This window comes from Grampus griseus (assembly GCF_964374135.1).
Source record: "Grampus griseus genome assembly, chromosome: 19".
NCBI classification, from domain to species: Eukaryota; Metazoa; Chordata; class Mammalia; order Artiodactyla; family Delphinidae; genus Grampus; species Grampus griseus.
In genome coordinates this window covers 10397114-10418403 of record NC_139013.1, presented here as the reverse complement: position 1 = coordinate 10418403, position 21290 = coordinate 10397114, and the positions used below count along the sequence as shown (strand labels likewise).

At 42.0% G+C, this 21290-nt stretch overlaps 1 protein-coding gene across 1 annotated transcript in view; it reads right to left on the bottom strand.

Moving 5' to 3' along the window:
• Nucleotides 1–7603, bottom strand: part of LOC309836686 (uncharacterized protein) — a gene marked incomplete at its 5' end in the record, with an annotated part of 52603 nt that extends 45000 nt beyond the window's left edge. Inside the window, one exon of the mRNA XM_082676786.1 lies at nucleotides 7475–7603. Within this exon, the coding sequence (XP_082532912.1) occupies nucleotides 7475–7603 (129 nt within the window). The remainder of the gene's footprint in view (nucleotides 1–7474) is intronic.
• Between the last annotated feature and the right edge of the window lie 13687 nt (nucleotides 7604–21290).

The window sequence follows — 21290 nt, the reverse complement described above, 5'->3', positions numbered from 1 at the left end:
GCTGCAGTTGTGTGGATGTACCCATTTCTCCATATGTTAGCTAACAGTGAACACCGATCTTTCAAATCTTTGGTCATCTGCCAGGAAAAGAATCACATCTTGTTTCAATCTGCATCACTTTGATACTAGAGGCTGATCATCTTTTCATATGATTATTGGTCATTTGTTTTTCCTCTTTTCTCCCTTCCTGAACATGAAGGCTCAGGTCTTTATTCCCAGCTCCTGTTTTTAAAATAAGGATATTAAAATTTTGTTGTGCATGAAGCTTTTTTCACCCAATATGCTGTTTTTTAACTTTGTTCATGGTATAAGTTTTGGTAGCGTGTATTACGTGGAGAATACAGCATCTGGAAATGAGTAAGAAGAAATGTCCCACTGAGGAGAAAAACCTGGGCAGAAAAGGAGGATTCATTATTTGGAGTCACCTCTCTACATAATGTGGGCTCAGGGCCCTGAGATGAAACCATTATTGACAGGCCGCATGTAGAGCAAACAGGCACATTACAGAGCCCTACAGACCTGGGCTCAAATCCAGGATTCACCACTCATTTCTTCATCTCTAAAGCAGAATCATACCACCTCTCTCGCACAGCTAGTTTGGGCATAAATGCACTGAGTAATGTAATGTGCTCACCTAATATGTTTTTTCCCCCTCTTTTTCCTTTTACCAAGAGAGGGACGTATGTTTACTCTCTGATGCCTTACGTTGTTATTTCTGGAGAGAAAAGAGAACTCGACCCACCTGAAACTTGGTTTTGTCTTCCCCATCCTGGGAAAGGGCTGAGGCTTGAGCACACAGAGCTGCAGGAGAAGAGAGACGCATTAAGAAAGGCGGGGCCTGCCCGGGCGCTCTGACTACCCACCTGGACCTCAGGAATGTCTGCCCCCTTACAGACTGGTTTCTTTTCACTGGACGCAGCTCTTCATCCACCTCACATTTCCTCTCTCCACACCCGACTTAGATTCTCCCCCACCCTTCATAAGCTCTCAACTCTTTCCTCCCGCCTTGAGGAGGAAAAAGTCTCCGTGGTCACCCCTCCTAGGTTTCTGGAGCATCAGCAGTTTTATTTTATTTATTTTTAAACCAGATTTATTTGTTTATTTTATTTATTTATTTATTTTTTTAAAGCTGTTGGGGGTAGGAGTTTATTAATTAATCTTTTCTTTTCTTTTCTTTTTTTTTTTGCTGTGTTGGGTCTTCGTTTCCGTGCGAGGGCTTTCTCTAGTTGCGGCGAGCGGGGGCACTCTTCATCGCGGTGCACGGGCCTCTCACTATCGCGGCCTCTCTTGTTGCGGAGCACAGGTTCCAGACGCACAGGCTCAGTGGTTGTGGCTCATGGGCCCAGTTGCTCGGCGGCGTGTGGGATCCTCCCAGACCAGGGCTCAAACCCGTGTCCCCTGCACTAGCAGGCAGACTCTCAACCACTGCGCCACCAGGGAAGCCCAGCAGTTTTATTTATTCTCTGATCTTCCTGAACTGGAGAAGCAGAAGATCCAGTGGTTCTTCATTCTTGAGACTGTCCAAGCTCTGATGAAGAGCTTCGGATGGATACCTGGGCTCCCAAGTACCTGCCTCCACCTCCACTCTCCAGAGCCTGCTTCTTGGTTTCCACGTTCCAGAGACCTGTGGGCTCGAGAAGGAACTTGACTTTATCTGAGTTCTTTCTTCTGGCCCCAAAGTTCACACCCTCTGGATGCCATTCATTCAGAGGATATGTACTGAACGGCTATGTGCACAGTCCCTGCTCTGGGGGAACTCACAGTCCAGAGAGCCATGAATGTCGCAGATGGCTGTACAGTCAGAGGAGTGTCTGCAGGGAGGGCCCAGCAGCAGAAATCTTGCAGTGAGACACAGGGCCTTACAGAAGGGTACAGATCCCACAAACATACAGGATCTGTGCCCTGTGAAATAAATCCTGGAGTGCAAAAGCTTCACTAACGCACCAGTCTGGGGGTTGCAAAAATAAAAACTCCACATCCCTGTCCTCAAGGATTCTAAAAACCAGGAGATGACAATGGAATGCTACTCAGCCATAAAAACAGAATGAAATAATGCCAGTTGCAGCAACATCGATGGACCTACAGATTATCATACGAAGTGAAATAAGTCAGACAGAGAAAGACAAATACCATGTGATATCACTTATATGTGGAATCTAAAATACAACACAAATGAACTTATCTACGAAACAGAAACAGACTCACAGACATAGAGAACAGATTTGTGGTTACTGGTGGAGGGGGCGGGGAGGGATGGAGTGGGAGTTTGGGATTAGCAGATGCAAACTATTACATATAGAATGGATAAACAACAAGGTCATACTGTATATCACAGGACCTATATCCTGTGATAAACCATAATGAAAAAGAATATGAGGGACTTCCCTAGTGGCACAGTGGTTAAGACTCTGTGCTCCCAATGTAGGGGGCCTGGGTTCGATCCCTGGCCAGGGAACTAGATCCCACATGCATGTTGCAACTAAGAGTTCGCATGCCACAATTAAGGAGCCTGAGTGTCGCAACTAAGGAGCCCATGTGCCACAACTAAGGAGCCCACCTGCCACAACTAAGACCCGGCACAACCAAATAAATAAATAAATAAGTATTAAAAAAAGAAAACAATATGAAAAAGAGTGTATATGAATGTGTAACTGAATTGCTTTGCTGTATAGCAGGAATTAACACAACACTGTAAATCAACTATTCTTCAATAAAATAAATTTTAAAAAATAAAAATAAAAATCAGGATATGGGTGAGCAAATGTCTTCTAAATCAGAGTTTGTAACCTCTCCTGTTCCATGACCACCTTTGACAATTGGGTGATATTTATGGACTTCTGTTCAGAATAATGTTTTAAATGCATAAAATAAAACACAGGATGATTTTAAAAGCTAATTACACTTAAAGACAACCTTCAAAAATATTAAAACATCAAGTGTGTGCTTCATTATTAATTATCAAGAATGAATCAACTACTGTAATTTCAAAATAGTAATGAGCAGAAGCAATATTTTGAAACATCTACACCAACTGTATTATAAGAATATCTATGATTTATGGGACTTCCCTGGTGGCGCAGTGGTTAAGAATCTTCCTGTCAATGCAGGGGACATGGGTTTGATCCCTGGTCCAGGAAGATCCCACATGCTGCGGAGCAACTAAGCCCATGCACCACAACTAAGCCTGCGCTCTAAAGTCCGTGAGCCACAACTACTGAGCCCAAGTGCCACAACTACTGAAGCCCACGTGCCCAGAGCCTGTGCTCCACGACAAGAGAAGCCACTGCAATGAGAAGCCCATGCACCGCAACGAAGAGCAGCCCACATTTGCCGCAACTAGAGAAAGAGAAAGCCCATGTGTAGCCACAAAGACCCAACGCAGCCAAAAACAAATAAATTAATAATTAAAAAAGGAATATCTATGATTTACATGGATAACAGAGTCACAGGTTCTGCTAATACTATTGCGGTTTGCTGCCTACATTCATAATGGAAGGAAATGCTGATTTTCAGTTTGACCAGTATACATTTTTTCCCACTCAAGTTCATGGACCTGCTGCATTACACCATGGACTCGAGTTCAAGAACTCCTTTTCTAATGAAGCCTTCTCCTGCCAGCACCAGATAGGATGAACCACTCTGGGACCCAGCCACACTATGTTTACAATGCTGGCTTAGGGCTTCCCTGGTGGCGCAGTGGTTGAGAGTCCGCCTGCAGATGCAGGGGACACGGGTTCGTGCCCCGGTCCGGGATGATCCCACGTGCCGCGGAGCAGCTGGGCCCGTGGGCCGTGGCCGCTGAGCCTGCGCGTCCGGAGCCTGTGCTCCGCAACGGGAGAGGCCACAACAGTGAGAGGCCCGCACCGGAAAAAAAAAAAAAAAAAATGCTGGCTTAGCACCTTTCACACAGCCTGCCTTGTTAACATCTCTAAATCACTGATGGACTCCAGTCTTCTTCCTTTATTTATCTTCACTATCTTGGACAGGTGTGGCCCCTCGGATGCACTTAGCAGATCCCATCAACAGGCTGTGATGACAGCAGTTCTCGGTGACAGCATCCCTGGTTATCCCACTTCAAGCTCCCAGTCCCTCCGCCAGCACTCCCAAAGCCCTTTTCCTGCTTCGTTTTTCTCCATGAAACTTATCATCTAAACTTCCACCTGTTTTTCTTGTTTACTGTCTTTCTGCGCCCACTAGAACGTGAGCTCTCTGAGGGCTGGGATTTCAGTCTGCTCCTGGCACAATGTAGGTGCTCAATAAATATTTATTAAAAAAAGTTTTTTTTATTATTGACGTATAGTTGATTTACAATGTTGTGTTAATTTCTGCTGTATAGCAAAGTGACTCAGTTATACACATGTATACATTCTTTTTTATACTCTTTTCTATTATGGTTTATCCCAGGACATTGAATATAGTTCCCTGTGCTATACAGTAGGACCTTGTTGTCCATCCATTCTATAGATAATAGTTTGCATCTACTAATCCCAAACTCCCAATCCATCCCTCCCCCACCCCTCAATAAATATTTAAATGGAGCCTGGGACTTGCCTGAACTCAGCCTGCTGCTACCTGGATCCTGGGTCTGCTGATACCAGTTATAGAGCAGAATGGATTTTGTTCCCCAGCTCGTTCACTTAGTAAATTACATGCTAAGGACCATGCGGGGTGTGTCGGGACACAATGGTGATCAGGGCAGGAAAGGATTCTGCACTCAAGCTGACATTCCAGCTGGGAAGACAGCACACATTGACTGAAATTCTACCATGTGACAGCTGCGTGGGATATAAAGAAAGATACCGTCCCTGACCATGTGATGCTCACACTGCAGGGAGAAAGAGGATGACAGAAATAATTGGTGACAAAGGCAGTGCGATGAAGAGGTAACGGGAATAATAGATACTGCAAAGGTAGAAGTAACAGATGAATAAAATTATGATGAATAAGATTATGTACGGGGATGAAAAGGAGGAGAACTCAAATGTGAGTCTGGGTTGAAACTTGAGGAAAATGGGGAAATTATGATGTTTTAACCTAGACAGCAAAAGGAGGAGCCAGGTTTTGGAAGTTACAGCTCTTGTCTCTCAATATTGGGAGCTGTGCAATGGTTTGGGTTCAAATTCTGGCTCAGCCACTTGGTAGCTGTACTAACACTAGAAGAGTGACAAACCTCTGAGTCTGTTCTTTCTTCTGTTAAATGAAGATAATATTCCTTACTTGCAGAGTGGAAAGAATTAATTCTTTCTCATACACATATACATGCCTACCTATTTGAATGAAGCTCATAGCCCAGTTCTTGACACATAGAAAATCCTCTATAAACTATTATCATTGCTGTTATTCATTCCTCCCCAGGCACTAACCTCAGAATACAAGCATCCTTTCATTTAACAAATATACGTTCAGTGCCTAACTACATCTTGGATGCTACAACAAACACTGGGGATGCAGCAGTAAATAAGACGGGCAAGGTACTTGTTCTTATGCCTTCTGGTGGGTAAACAAATCTACAAAGGTGATCAGCGATTACAAAAAGGACAATGAAGAAAAGGAAACACATGTGACAGATTCTTGTTTACCCCCAGAATGTAAGTTCTCTCAGACAGAACATTCGAGGCAGGTTTGGGAGGGGCAACATTAAATCAGGTGGTCATGGAAGGTCTCTAAGACCCGCATGAAAATAAATCAGTTGTGTAAAGATCTGGCATGAGAAGAGTACAGGGGGAAGTGCAAGGACAAAGGCCCTGACTTCTGGTGATAACATCTCCTGGCCAAGTGACACTTGTTAGGTTTCTTAACCTTTCTAAGCCTCAGTATTCTTATCTGTAACATGGGACTAATATTATCTAACTTCTGCAGTTGCTGAGCAAATTAAATATATATTAATTTACTCAGGGACTTCCCTGGTGATCCAGTGGCTAAGACTCCGCACTCCCAATGCAGGGGGGGCCTGGGTTCGATCCCTGGTCAGGGAACTAGATCCCACATGCCACAACTAAGACCACGGTGCAGCCAAATAAATAAATAAATAATAAATAGAAAAATTAATTCACTCATTCAAATATTTATTGACAGGCTACTATATGCCACACACTGTTCCAGCGACCAGGGATACAGCAGTGAAAGCCCTCAACATAATAACTGTTATATAATAAGCACTTAATTAACGCATACCATTAGTTACTGTTATTACCTCTTTCCTACACGTAGCACATCCTTGAAACAGTGTAAGCCTGAGCGATCTACTGATCAAATGAACCACTACTAGAAGCCAAGGAGAGAACATACGAGTAAGACACCAGGAAATTCCCCAACCTTAGAAGAAACCCATTTCTGAATGAAGGGGGTAAGCCTGAGGGGCCTGAACGGGACATGTGTCAAAACCATGGGATAAACAATGAGGTCAGAAAAACAGGTCTCCATCTGGGAAGACAGCAAGCATTGACATAAAACAACAACAAGAGACCAAAGTCCTACTCACCTGGAGCTCCAGTGGCAAGAGACCTGGGATTATTCCGTCCTCTTTGATGCAGTTCTCTCTGGCAAAGAAACAGTTGGAAGAGAACAAGAAAAGAAATGAGCCATGAGATAACATGATGTTATCATAATTCCCAACACACCACAGGGAAAAATCTCTGAGCACCAGCTGGATGTAATCTACTCCTATTACTTACTTCCTTCAGGTGTCCTAGAAAGGGACCACCCTCCCTACAGGACTCAGAGAGAAGGTCCCATGCCAGTCCTGCTTTGTGCCTTGTCTACAAGCCTGCACTCACTGTAGCTCCCAGGAGACAAAAAGAATCAGGACACAGTCTCGAATTGAATTCAGAGCTGTGACTCCCACATGCTATGTGACATTTAAATTTTGGGGGGGGGGAAGGATTTTTTTATTGAAGTATAGTTGATGTACAATATTATATGTTATAGGTGTACAATATAGTGATTCACAATTTTTGAAGGTTATACTCCATTTATAGTTATTATAAAATGTTGGCTATATTCCCTTTGTTGTGTAATAAATCCTTGTAGCTTATTTTATACACAACAGTTTGTACCTCTTAATCCCCTACCCCAATCTTGCCCCTCTCCCCACTGGTAACCACTAGTTTGGTCTCTATATCAGTTTGTGACATTTAGAGCGGAATTCAACCTGTGCGTACCTCAGACGCGACAAAAACCAGATGCAGCAACAATACATCAGCAAAAGAATCTTTCACAACTTGCACAGTGCTTTAAAATTCTCCAAGGAACACATACAGAACATGAAGATTCAACTTCAGCAGCTCTTTACAGAAATGCCTTCACAGACAGAAATCTCTGAAATTAGTACAGAAGTGGGTGGGTGGCTACCATGAAAGAAGTCAAGATACCATCAATCCGCGACTGCCTGGATTGGAGTCTCCCAAACGGGACATGCCCGTCTCAGAGTCAGAGCTGCCGGCCTCAAACTGCTCCTTCCGAGCCTGAGGGGTACCAAGGGCTGCCGGCCCGGGCCCCGCCCCCCATCCCCCCACACCCCGGGATGCTCGGCGACCCGCTTCCTCAAACCCTTCCTTCGCCAAGCCGAGCTCGTTGAAATTCCCTGGTTCCGACCCTCCGCCATTCGCCGCCCTTTCCCCCACAGATCCTTGAGATCTGGCCCCTGTGCCTAAGGCCGGAACAAAGACCTCCAAGAACACTCACGTCCCTTTCCCTACTCACCGTCGCATAAGAAACCAAAGCAGTGGTGCGCCGACAGGAAGCGGAAGTGGGCGACTAGGGAGGGCCCGGACTACACTTCCCAGAACCCTCTGCGGCGCGCTGTCTTTGAGTCCAGATGGTGATGGAAATAAGCGTCCGCCTGGAGCTTTGCCAGACGCGTGGCGGAGGGCAGGGGACGCTCTAGATTGCAGCGCTCAGCTTTGGGGCGCCGCTACACTTTGCTTAAAACAAAGAGAGTTAGGGACTTCCCTGGTGGTGCAGTGGTTAAGAATACGCCTGCCAATGAAGGGGACACAGGTTCAAGGCCTGCTCCCGAAAGATCCTACATGCTGCGGAACAAATAAGCGCGTGCGCCCCAACTACTGCGCCTGCGCTCTAGGGCCAGCGAACCGCAACTATTAAGTCCGCGTGCCACAACTACTGAAGCCCACACACCTACAGCCTGTGCCCTGCAAGAAGAGAAGCCACACCAATGAGAAGCCCATGCACCACAAGGAAGAGTAGCCCCCGCTCACCACAACTAGAGAAAGCCCGCACGCAGCAACGAAGACCCAATGCAGTCATAAGTAAATAACCTTATTTTTAAAAAGTTACCACTCACTACTAACACGTTCACATTGCAGGAAATCCGACAATATTCTCAAACAAATCCACAATCCCTGACAGGGGATACAAAGCATTACTGATGCTTTGGTGTAAACTATATATAATTATTATATATTTATATATATTAAGTATATAACTTACATATAAAAATCATATGTATTATATATGTATACATATTGTATTATATTACATATTTACATATATATATAAAATTCCAAAATAGTGCATGGTCAATGTTAAGAAAACACAGGAGAAAAGTAAGGAAAAAAAAAGGAAAAATGTAAGAAAAAAGGACGAAATTAAAGTCGTCTGTAATCCTAGCACCCAGAAACAATCATCATTAATATCTTGGCCCATTTACTTCCCGATCCTCTATGACAGTAAATATGTATTAAAAATATTTTTCTCCCTACAAAATTGGCATATTTTGGAACTTTTTTCTCTCACTTTATATATCATGGGTAGCTTTCCACGTTACTAAATAATGGAATCATTTAAAGTGGTTGCCTAGGATTGTTTAGTTTTAGATGTTACAGCCTTGTCCTCCAATGAAGTTATGCTTCCAGTCTTAGTGTATCAAAACTAGGGATGATAATTTTCTTGAAATTTTCCCAATTTGATAAACCAAGCACAGTGTCTCATTATGGAGATGTTGAATAGATGTTAATATATCAGTGGTGGGTGAATTGCCTATTTATGTAGCCTTTGCCCAGTTATCATAACTGATTTGAAATGTTACCATGTCAAATACTAATTATGGTTCATACTCAAATGTACGTTCTGAATGCTCTGTTTTCTTCTAGGGATTATTCCAGCTGTTTGGGTTTTAAGCTCTTTCTTTTTTTTCTGTTCTGTTTCCTCTGTAGGTTTATCCTGCTTTCATCTTATCTCCATTCCTACTGATTTCTTAATCCTCAATTGTTTTTCATTCCACTTCCCAATTTGAGTTCTATGATTCATGTATTGGTTATATTTTGCTGTTGTGATAACAAGCATTTAAGGTTATGGAAACTGCTAAAGATTTTGGCAAACTATAAAGTTTAATATTCCCTGTTTAGATCAATGCTTTCCTCTACCTTACATGAACATCCTTTAATTGTGAGTTTAAATTCCCTTATAAACCAAGATTAAATAGTAAGAGATTTTAATCTTGCTAGTGATGGTTTTAATTATTTTTTGTTTTAGTGTCTTGACATATAAAAATTTTAACTGAATGATTTCTGTGTTATTCTATGTATATATACATATATGTGTGTATTTTACAATTTAATATTTTGTTTCCTCATTGCTTTTTGGTCATAGACAGTGGATCACAATCCAATCTGCTTAGCTGAATTTCCAGAGAAATTATAATAAATATATATTCCCAGCCCAACATCCTACTTTTAACTCACTTAATCACAAATCTAGGCTAGGGCACAGGAAATAGCATAATTTTAGACAGCCAGGGAAAATTTGAAATTGGCTTTTAGGAAGCTCTGGTCTACAAACTGTAAACAAGCCATATGTATTTCAATATAAGGTATCATCTCCTGAAGCTCTACCATTTTATCCATTATGTTATTGTATGAAGATGACTGAATATGTGGGTCAGTTCCTATGTGTATTTTACTTTTTCTACTGAATGCAAGAGGTGTGGTTACCCCCCAATTCTTCTCTATCACTAACCATTCATGATTATTATATTTATATAAGCATTATGGTTGGTACTTTTTTCCAGTAAACATTGATCTTTTCCTATTTAGTGCTCTTGATTTTTTTTTTTTGGTTGGGGCTGCCTTTTGTTTATTTATTTAACCAGCTTTACTGAGATATAACTGACAAATAACATCGTGTAAAGTTAAGGTGTACAATGTCATGATTTGATATATGTCTACATTGTGATATATAAGGTTAGTGAACACATCCATCACCTCATATAGTTACCTTGCTTTTTTGTGGTGAGAACATTAAGATTTGCTCTCTTAGCTTATTTCAAGTATACAGTAAAGTATTGTTAACTTTAGTCACCATGCTGACCATTAGATCCCCTGAACTTATTCATCTTATAACTGAATGTTTGTGCTCTTTGGCCAATATCTTCCCATTTCCCCCACCTCCCAGCCCCTGACAACCACCAATCTACTCTTTGTTTCTATGAGTTCAACCTTTTTAGACTCCACATGTAAGTGAGATCATACAGTATTTGTTCTTCTCTGTCTTTGCATTTGCCCGAAGTAAAAAAGGTCACCTTCTAAAAGTCCTGAGTGGCTAAAAACAAATATCCGAACTTCTTGCTGAGATCCCTTACAGAGGACTTCTCGCGCCTTCTTTTTTTTTTTTTTTTTTTAAGTATTTACAAAGTTGTGTTCGTTTCTGGTATACAGCAAAGTGATTCATATATATATATACACATATTAATATACATTATATATATGTGTATATATATATTTTTCATACTTTTCCATTATGATTTACTATAGAATATTGAATATAGTTCCCTGTGCTATACAGTAGGACCTTGTTGTTTATCTATTTTATATATAGTAGTTTGTATCTGCTAATCCCAAACCTCTAATTTATCCTTTCCTCACCCCCTTTCCCCTTTGGTAACCATAAGTTTGTTTTCTATGTCTGTGACTCTGTTTCTGTTTTGTAAATAAGTTCATTTGTATCATTTTTTTTTTTAGATTCCACATATAAGTGATATCATATGCTATTTGTCTTTCTCTTTCTGGGTTACTTCACTTAGTATGATAATATCTAGGTCCATCCATGTTGCTGCAAATGGCATTATTTCATTCTTTCTTATGGCTGAGTAGTATTCCATTATATATATATATATATATATATATATATATATATATATATATATATATATATATATATATATATACACACACCCCACATCTTCTTTATCCATTCATCTGTAGATGGACATTTAGGTTGTTTCCATGTCTTGGCTATTGTAAATAGCGCTGCTATGAATATAGGGGTGTATGTATCTTTTCAAACTAGAGTTTTATCTGGATATATGCCCAGGAGTGGGACTGCTGGATCATGTGCTTGCCTTCTTGTATATACTTGGGTGCCTAGCAAAAGAACCTGATAGAGCACAGTGATTATGTGGCAGGTCCCCTTTACTACTATAGTCTAACAAATGACCACAGACTTCGTGCCTTAAAACAACTACTTTATTACGCTCATGGGTTCTCTGGGTCATGAATTGGAAAGGGCACGGCAAGGATGGCTTTCCTCTGCTCCATGATGTCTGGAGCCTCAGTTGGGAAGACCCACAGGCTGGGTGGTAACTTGACAGCTGGGGAATGGAATTACATGACTGGTAGTTGGTGGAGACGGTCAGCTGGGACCTCAGCTGGGGCTGTCAACTACAATACCTACACATGGCCTCTCCACGTGGTTTCCAAGCCTGCCTCACAGCACGGCGGCTGTGTTCCAAGTGCGAGTGCTCCAAGAGAAGAAGGGGAAAGCTGCAACACTTTTTATGATTTGGCATCGAAAGTCACATATAGTGTTGCTGTCATCATCATCAAAAGCCTGTTCAGATTCAAGGGCAAAGAAGATCAATGCCCCTCCCCCAACCTCTCAGTGGGAGGAATGTTAAAGTCACAGTGTAAGAAAAGTATGGATTTTAGAGGATTTGTTGGAAAATATAATCTGCCATATGGTGCTTCCCCCGAAGTTATATTTTCTTCCCTTTCTTTTCCCATTTAGCCCACTTGGAATTTGAATACAAATGAGGATCAGTCCACATGGCAACCGTATCAATCAGCTATACTAACTCCCTATTCTCAGAAACCTCACTTTGATGCCTAGGGGACGTGGCCCTCTCCCTCCATCTTTAAAACCAACAATGGATCACTCTGGTCTGACACTTCTGCCTACCTCTTCCCTATTTACGGATACTTGTGATTATGTTGGGCCACGAGTACTCAGGGTAATCTCCTTACATTATGAGCAGCAGATTAGTAACCTTAATTCCATCTGCTATGACTTACCCAAGTAACATAGCCAGTAAGATGCCAATGAAATGTTGAAACGAATTTGTAATCAGGAATTCTTGGCTTCCAAGCTTGTGTTCTCTTCCCTAAATCCCACTGCCCCATCGCAGAAACATCGGAGTGCAGGAAAATCGGAGGTTGAAGGTTGATTCATTGACTGAATGATATCTACATCCACCCCTCACATTGAAGGATGTGGGTGGTAGAGGATTCTTAGAAAATTTCTTCCTTGCTCCTCTGGAAAAGTTACAGGATGCCTTTCTCTCTCAGTTCAAATGGTAATGATAAAGCTGTGGACCACATCACATAACTCTGAGAAGAAACCATACCTTGAAGCATTTCTTGTGGACAGCAGAGAGACAAAATCAAAGTGAACCTTAATGATATTGTTAAACCAACACACCAACCAAACAACAGCAAAAGCCACCCCAAATGTGGAATAAAACTTTCTGATGATTGTGGGTGAAAGCATTACTTACGATAGAGAAGTGGACAGTATTAACCTTGATATAGTCTCTGCAACAACTACTCTATTATGCTCATGGGTTCTCCAGCGTGACACATGATCTTTGTATCCAAAAACCATGTCAGAGGTGGACAGTATTTTCAGTGATAAAAAGTGTGATAATGACTATGTCATGGGAATAAGCATGAATTGTTCAATGTGAAATCCTCTTTGCTTTTGTTTTTTCAGATATGAAACACTGTGTGGCGTGCTCAAGTCATTAGTACACAAAGGCTGAGAGACTGCTGTCTCCCCAAAATCGTGACCTTCCTGGCATTTGAAGACACTGTAGGGATGGTGCTGGCCTGCACTGCTCTTTCCTTGTCTGTACTCACAGCAGTGATTCTCGGGATCTTTGTGAAAGATCAAGAAACCTCCACTGTCAAGGTCAAAAACTGGGTACTCAGCTACCTTCGGCTCCTTTCTCATTCTCCACTTCTTCTGCTCCTTACTTTTCATTGGCCAGCCTAACATGGTAACCTGCATCCTCCAACAAATGACATTTGGAGTCGTATGTACTATGTATCTCTACTATTTGGCCCAAACAATCACTGTGGTTGGTTCTAGGCTTCAAGGCCATGGTATCGGGGAGAAGGATGAGGTGGTACTTGTTATCAGGTGCTCCTACCTCTGTCATTCCCACCTGCTCTCTGGATTAAGGGATCCTCTGTGGAATCAGGCAGGAGGGTCACACTGCCCAGCCAAGGGCTGCCAATGGCCAATGTGGTAAAGTCGGCCATTAGAAGTGTCCCTTCTGTGGGCAAAGTGTGTGACAGTAGCTGGGGGACACAGGGGATTCTCTGAGGGCTGTGGGTGAAAAGATAAGGGACATGGGGGAGGAAGCTGGTGAGTTCTGTGTGTTAGTAGGTGTTTCCTGTGGGCGATGGGCTGACTCCTGCAGAAATCTGGGGATGGTAAGAGAGTAGCATGTAGTTTGGTGAGTCAGGGCTGGGGGACCCTTCAGGGGAGAAGCCAGATGGGACTTCACTCTCTTTAGATGAAGACATGATTGAGGAGCCTGCAGCTCCCAGAGCCTCCTCCTTTTTTTTATGACCCCACAAATGGAGAGTAGTGTGCTGTGTATGTGGCAGGACGGGCGTGGGTCGGGTGGGGGGGTGGACCACGGTCTCAAGACAAATGCAGTAATAAACAAACAAAAGACACAGACTTACCAAGTGTTCTGTCCTCTGTCTTCTGAATCGGGTTCCACACAGGGAGGACTCTGTATGGACCAAGTGCAGGCGGCTCAGGCAACCCAGACTGAACGCTGCTCTCCCCTGGGAAGATCTGAGCGGAGAGAAGCCGGGGTGGGCTCAAATACCAGGGAGGAGCGCGGGGTGGGGTGTGGGGGGCGGGGACGGGGGAAGGGGCGGGGCTTCACACCTTCTCACGCATCTTGTACAGTTCTGGCTGCCAGACTCTGCCCAACACAAACTTCCTCTCCTAATTTGATTTAAAGTTAAAAGTTTGGCACAATTTAAGGCAAGAACTTAGAACTTTCGTGAGCCAGATATATTATAAGTTAATTCCATTTAAATACTTAAAACCGTTCTAGCGCTGTGGTTCTCAGGTTGTGGTCCTGGACCAGCAGAATCATTGCAAACCCCCAAACTCCACCCCAGACCTACTGAATCAGAAACTCTCGGGTCGCGACCCAGAAATCTGTGTTATAAGAAGCACTCCCTCTGATTCTGATGCATGGCAAAGTTTAAGAACCACCTACGTAAAGGAAAAGTTGTGTTTGTTTTTTTTTTTAAGTTGAGATATGTGTTGTATAAATTAAGATTTTGTTCTTATCATCTGGGGAAATGGAAGCTAGGGAGGTGGTGGATTGATTGCATTCGGGTGATTAGGTTAGGAATTCGATGGTTCTAGATCACTAGATCATCTAATTATTTAAATTATACTAAACCGTTTAAATTATACTTGTGTAAATTGGGGGGCAGTAGGAAACCAATTATAGTCTAATTTGTCCCAGATGTTTGGTAGATGGAGTACTGTTTTCCACAAGAGGAAGTAAGCCCATATTTCAATCAGGTTCTAGCACATCTGGCTGAGTGATGTGAGGCCCTTCAACCTTGAAAAATGGAAGCAACTGTTAAAAGCAAGGGATTAAGAAAACCATACAAGAAGAAAAAAAAAAAAAAAGAAAAAAAAGAAAACCATACAAGAAAAAGAACTATCAACCAGAATTCTACCTAGATATTTGGTTCCTAAACCTCCCTCGGCCATATATTTAGTGTTGCTTTAGAGTTGGTATTTGTATTCCCCCCTCTTTATGGTTTGCCTCCCGGATAAATAATCTACACGTTGCCTGCCCCACCTCCACTCCCATTTCATGAAATGGGCCATATTCAGTTACATATTTTTTCTTGTTTTCTTCCTAAGTTGTACCAAAGAGCAAACGAGCGTCTCATGGAAGGTGAGTTATCATTAATCCCAATCACTTTTTCCCCCTTATCTGCTCCCTTCAATGATAAACATGACCAAATACACCCGGGGCTGGGCTCCCTTATTTTTTATTTATTTAATAGACCTTTATTGGAGTATAATTGCTTCAAAAGACTGTTAGTTTCTGTTGCACAACAAAGCGAATCAGCCATATGCGTACACGTCCCCATATCCCCTCCCTCTTGAGCCTCCCTCCCATCCTCCCTATCCCACCCCTCTACATCACCGCTGGACTCCTTTATTGATGGCATATTTATGTGTCCTTATAGAGCCCGTGGCCTATCCACCAGAAGCAAGTAATGAAGAGATCAACCTCCAGGGTCAGTCAGTGAGGGGCCTAAGCTGGAATTTTAGATGCCCCTTTCATTGTGAGATTAAAATGTGTGGTTTCCAGATCTTCATCCTAGTGAAGGTGCCTTTTTCTGTATGGACCTCCATATAAGCCTGTTTTTCATATGTTATAAAATTAATGATGACCAACACTTGCCTGCAGGGCAACTGGAACTGACCAATATAATGCACCCTTATTTGAAGGCTATTAGAAGTTGAGTTTGTGCCTGTTGTGGACTGAATTCTTGTGTCCCCTAACCAAATTCATATGTTGAAATCCTAACCCCCAATGTGATATTAGGGGATGAGGGCCTTTGGGAGGTGGTTAGGTCATGAGGGTACCTCACAAATGGGATTAGTGCCCTTATAAAAGAGGCCTCAGAGACCTCAGAGTCCTTGTGAGGAAAGAACAAGAAGATGTGCAGCTAACGAGCGGGAAGTGAGTCCTCAGACGCTGATACAGCCAGTTTAAAGTATTTTTGTTAGAGCAGTCTGAACAGAATAAGAATGCCTTTCTTCAGCACGCTTGATACTGCATCTTACGAAGGACCCATGGCTCTGTATTGACCTACCTTGGTCCAGCTGTCTATGACTAATGGTTTCTCAATGCTCAAAGTGTTCCTGCTTGGCTGGCAGGAATTCCACACAGGTTGGTGGCCCCTGTGGCATATGTAACACCACCCAAATGTCTCTTGAAGTGTTTTTTAACCTATTATTCACAAGATAGTACAAGCCCATTTCTATCTTTCTGCCTTAACATAAGCTACTCACCAAAGAGCCCTAGTTTCAAATTGCTGCTGCATCACTGATCCCTAGGGTGATGTGCAACCCAAGAGGCTGCTCAGCTTTTAAGGGTGTGAACTAATGCTGCTGTTTTCAATTTAACTCTTGTTTTAAACTAGTCTCCATCTTTTACTTAAACATTTTTTTTCTCATTCAGTGTCTTCTGACCAATTTGAATGCTTCATAAACACAACCCCCTCACAAACAATTTTATAGTTTCATTTAAAGCTAGAAACTTCAGTTTTCCTTGCATAAAAAAATGCAACTGGACTTTATCCAGCAGTAACAGAGAACAATACTCCAAACACAGTAGTCATCCCATCTTCCCATGTGACCATAGGAACCATGGTTGGATACTCATACAAGGTAGAGGCTACACCACCCGGGGACAGGTGTAGCCTGTGGTGACTGGTCATCCAGTTTTCTGGGGACACATCTTGGAACTGGCTGTATTGTATACAGGTCTAGATGATCAATACTATCAGCTATATCTAATTAAAGCACCAGATTACAAAAAGAGACTCCAACTCCCTCTACCCAGTGCAACATAAATACTAAAGCAGAGAGTTTCAGTGATGGAACCCCATATAATTAGTAGAGAATAGTAATACCAGAGACTACAGATAAACAGTTTTGAGATTTCATCAGAAAACCCTCTTCTGGCTTTTCCACAGGTTTCGTTCTTTTATAACCTAATCCCCACTATTAAAATTTCAGCACATTCCACTTATGATCACAGCTACGTATTACTGCTTAAAAATAAATTATCAATTAAAGTTAATGGCATGTCCATGAAGTTTTTTCAAGAGTACAGAAAAATCAGGAACTTACACCCATAGAAAGTTCCAGCACACCACAAAATATCTGGCAGGGGTAGTGTGGTCCTAGTCCCTTCAGAAAGCGAGGAAAGGTGGAGAAACATGTGGACAAACCAAATATAGAACAAGAAGAAGAGCTTCCGGTCAGAAGAATCACCAACCTGCTGGATCTGTTGTGCAGTGAACCACAGGCATAGGTATCAACAGTCCAGATCTAAGCAAACACTGTCAGAGAGTAACTAGTAGAGCCTGGGCAGAAAAGAGGAACAATATTCCAAAGGAATATGTGTTTCAAGAACTTGATCCAACAGTTAAATGCCAGGAGTCCTCCCTGAAGAAGAGAGGAGGTGACCGTGAAGACTGTCATGACCTCAATAGAACACAGAAGATGTTAAAGAGTCCAGAAAGGTGCTAAAACTACTACGGAAAGGTTTATCAATCCTATTTATCAACCTATTTCCACTGAAATGCCATCCTCAGTGGATTACAAATCAGTACCACATTGGCCATAAGATAGAAGGTCCAACTTTACTGTTCCAACATGAAGATCCACTTGGCAAATGCCGAAAGTGATATTTTAAAATTTAACAATACTATTTTTACTGCAAAGCATAATAAAACAGACATTGATTTAGTTAGACCCCCAAACAAATCCAAATGAGGATTAAATTATCCTAAGCAGTAAAAACTACCCATGTCACCAACTTGTTTGTGGTTTTACAAAAGCAGCTTTAGAAAGCTTTTGCATATCTACTCACAATCAAAGTTACTGAATATTTGCTTGGTAATTTGACCTGGTTTATAATCCCCCCATCCTTTTTAAATGCCCAGCAGCTGAACCATCTTTTTACACGAGGAGTTTTTCACTAGAAATGGAATGGACACCACTCAGAGATCCCAGACTTGGAAGTGGAAGCAAAGATGTGAAGCCCTGGGTGAGGAAGAGAGTACACATGTTTTTGGTTATAAGAGAGGTATGATAGGTTAAGTAGGAGGCTGCATATACATATTAAAGTAAGTGAAAATGTAGAGAGTGAAGAAAATGTTGACATATGGGCTAGGCAAGGGCCTGCTATACTGGAAATCTTTTGTTTTTTCCTTTGCTGTTGCTTAGCAAATGAGTAACAATTCTATGAATGACAAACTGCCCAAACAATTAGTATGAGTGGAAGGTAGAGCCCATCTACAACTATGGACTCTCCAGGAAACACTAGGCACTGGTGGCCCTGGCATCTTAACCTTCCACACAACTCAGGTGCAGGCACAGCCTATGATCCACCAGAACCAGGCACTTAACCAGACTTCGAATCAGAAGATATAGTTAGTTCTTTACTATATCTCAAGGAGCTTTGGGAACACTAAGGAACTCTCATGGCTCTGCAGCATGATTCAGCAATTGTTTCTGTGAAGCCCTGAACATTGTCTTTCTTGCCAGTTCTTGAAGCCACCTAGTATCTTCTGAATCAGCTGGTTAGAACTGGCTCATGTGCTTTCCAATTAAGAACCCACGCTGCTATAATTTGTAAAGAGCAATATGCAATTTACTGATGTGACTCATCAAGTCTTCTAAAGGGAAACTGAGTCCATGTGCAACCTCTTTCAGCAAACAGGAAGAATACTGATTTTTCACGATAAAGTTCTAAAGGGTAGGTAAGATTAATTGGTCTTCTCAAGTACATTAAATGAGACATACGAAATAAAGGGTATTGATTAAGTACAAAATCCAAAAGAAATTTAGAAATGTAAAAGGCATATCTGAAAACAGCATCAAAAAGTCTGGATTCCCTCCCCACTCCAAGCTGAAATCTCTTTGGACAAAAAAAACACAAAAACAGGGGCTTCCCAGGTGGCGCCAGCGGTGGAGAACCCACCTGCCAATGCAGGAGACACAGGTTCAAGCCCTGGTCTGGGAAGATCCCACATGCCGCGAAGCAACTAAGCCCCTGTGCCACACTACTAAGCCTGCGCCCTAGAGCCTGTGAGCCACAACTACTGGAACCCACATGCCACAACTACTGAAGCCAATGTGCCTAGAGCCCACACTCCACAAGAGAAGCCACCACAATGAGAAGCCCGCACACTGCAACGAACAGTAGCTCCAGGGGCTTCCCTGGTGGTGCAGTGGTTGAGAGTCCACCTACTGATGCAGGGGACACGGGTTCGTGCCCCGGTCCGGGAAGATCCCACATGCTGTGGAGCGGCTGGGCCTGTGAGCCATGGCCATTGAGCCTGCGCGTCCAGAGCCTGTGCTCCTCAACGGGAGAGGCCACAACAGTGAGAGGCCCGCGTACCGCAAAAAAAAAGAGTAGCTCCGGCTCACCACAATTAGAGAAAGTCCACGTGCAGCAACGAAAACCCAACACAGCCAAAAATAAATAAATAAATAAATTTATAAAACAATAAAAACAAACAAAAACATTAAAAGCACGTTTATCTTTGTCAGGCCTAGGAATAAGCTGAAACATCAAACCACAAAATAAGGTGGACAAAGTACAAAAGTACTGAAGACTAAGCAGGAGTGTGGGAGGAAACATGATGACTACAGTTAACGCTGCTGAATGGTACATTTTAAAGCTGCTAAGAGAGCAAATCCTAAGATTTCTCTCCACAGGAAAAAAAAACCCACTTTTTTTCTTTTTTTTCTTTTAGTATCTATATGAGATGATGGATGTTAACTCATTGTGGTAATCATTTCACAATATATACATTTTTTTGGCTGTGCTTGTGGGATCTTAATCCCTGACCAGGGATTGAACCCACGGCCCCGGCAGTGACAGTGTGGAGTCCTAACCACTGGACGGCCAGGGAAGTCCCCATTTCACAATATTTGTAAGTCAAGTCATTACGCTGTACATGTTAAACTTATGTCAATTACATCTCGATAAAACTATAAAAACGTTTTAAAAAATTAGTTCTAGGAGAGAGAGTATTCCTTAACATCCATGTATTTTAAAACGCTTTGGTCATCTTTCACTTATTTCTAATTTTACTGGAATATGGTGAAAGAAATTTGGCCTGTCAAATCTCTATACATTTTGCTATGGCAAAGTACAATTTTACTTTGTGAATTTTACACAAAAATTTTTATGCAGGGGACATATGTGGTTATATATGTGTCATACATATGTCATTAAAATCAAGTTACTGATTCCCCCTTTTAAACCTAAATTTTAGGTTCAGAGGTTTAATTATGTATTTTTAGCACACTGTCACTTTAACTTTTCATTATTGGTCGACCATTTTTTAAAAGAATACCTTTCCTACAGAGGGAAATTACTGAGCAAATAATGAAATTAACATTTTTGTTTATTTAGTGGATCTACCCTACTTCAAAACACTTGGCAACCATAATTCACCACCTAGGAACTGATGTAATACTTATAACTTAGTGCACACAGATGACTCATATTCAACCTGGCCAATAAACACACAATCACACACATACTCACTTCAAAATTCTTTGCAGTTTTATCAATTTCATTTTCAATGAAATATTTTTAACACTAAAAAGATTACTTTGAGATAAACCCCTTCCAAAATTTGAAATCTTCACAGGCTTCCTTCTTAGCCCAGTTGGCTTTAGTCTCATTTGTACAATCCTGTCTCCTGTCTCCTATCTTCAAAGTAAGATTCAACATGCCCAGTGAAAATCATCCACTTGTACCTAGCACTGGTATTGGTTTTATCTACAATTTTGGGGAAAAGAAGCCTAACCATGTCCCACTACCAAATTAGCATTTTCACAGTTTTATGTCCTCCCCCAAAGGCAGTGCATGGAGAACCCCTTCTCTTCCTCTATCTGTGCATTCATGGACTGACTGAAGATTCTCCTGGGGTGGGCAGCCAGTTTTCCAGCTATCAACCACTGTTCCCCCAGAACTTCAGTCACTGTGAGGTGTGCTGCACTCTCTGGCTTAACCCTCATAAAGATGAATCCACTTAGGGTCATATCCTGGGGACAGAATTTACTAAGGGTAACCCCTATTAGATATCACTTTAGTTGTTTTTTTTTTTTTTCTTTCTCCAGGGAATTTACCTCTATTCTCTGGTCTCTCAGTTCAACTCTCAGCCTATTTTTCAATAACTCTCTGGGAT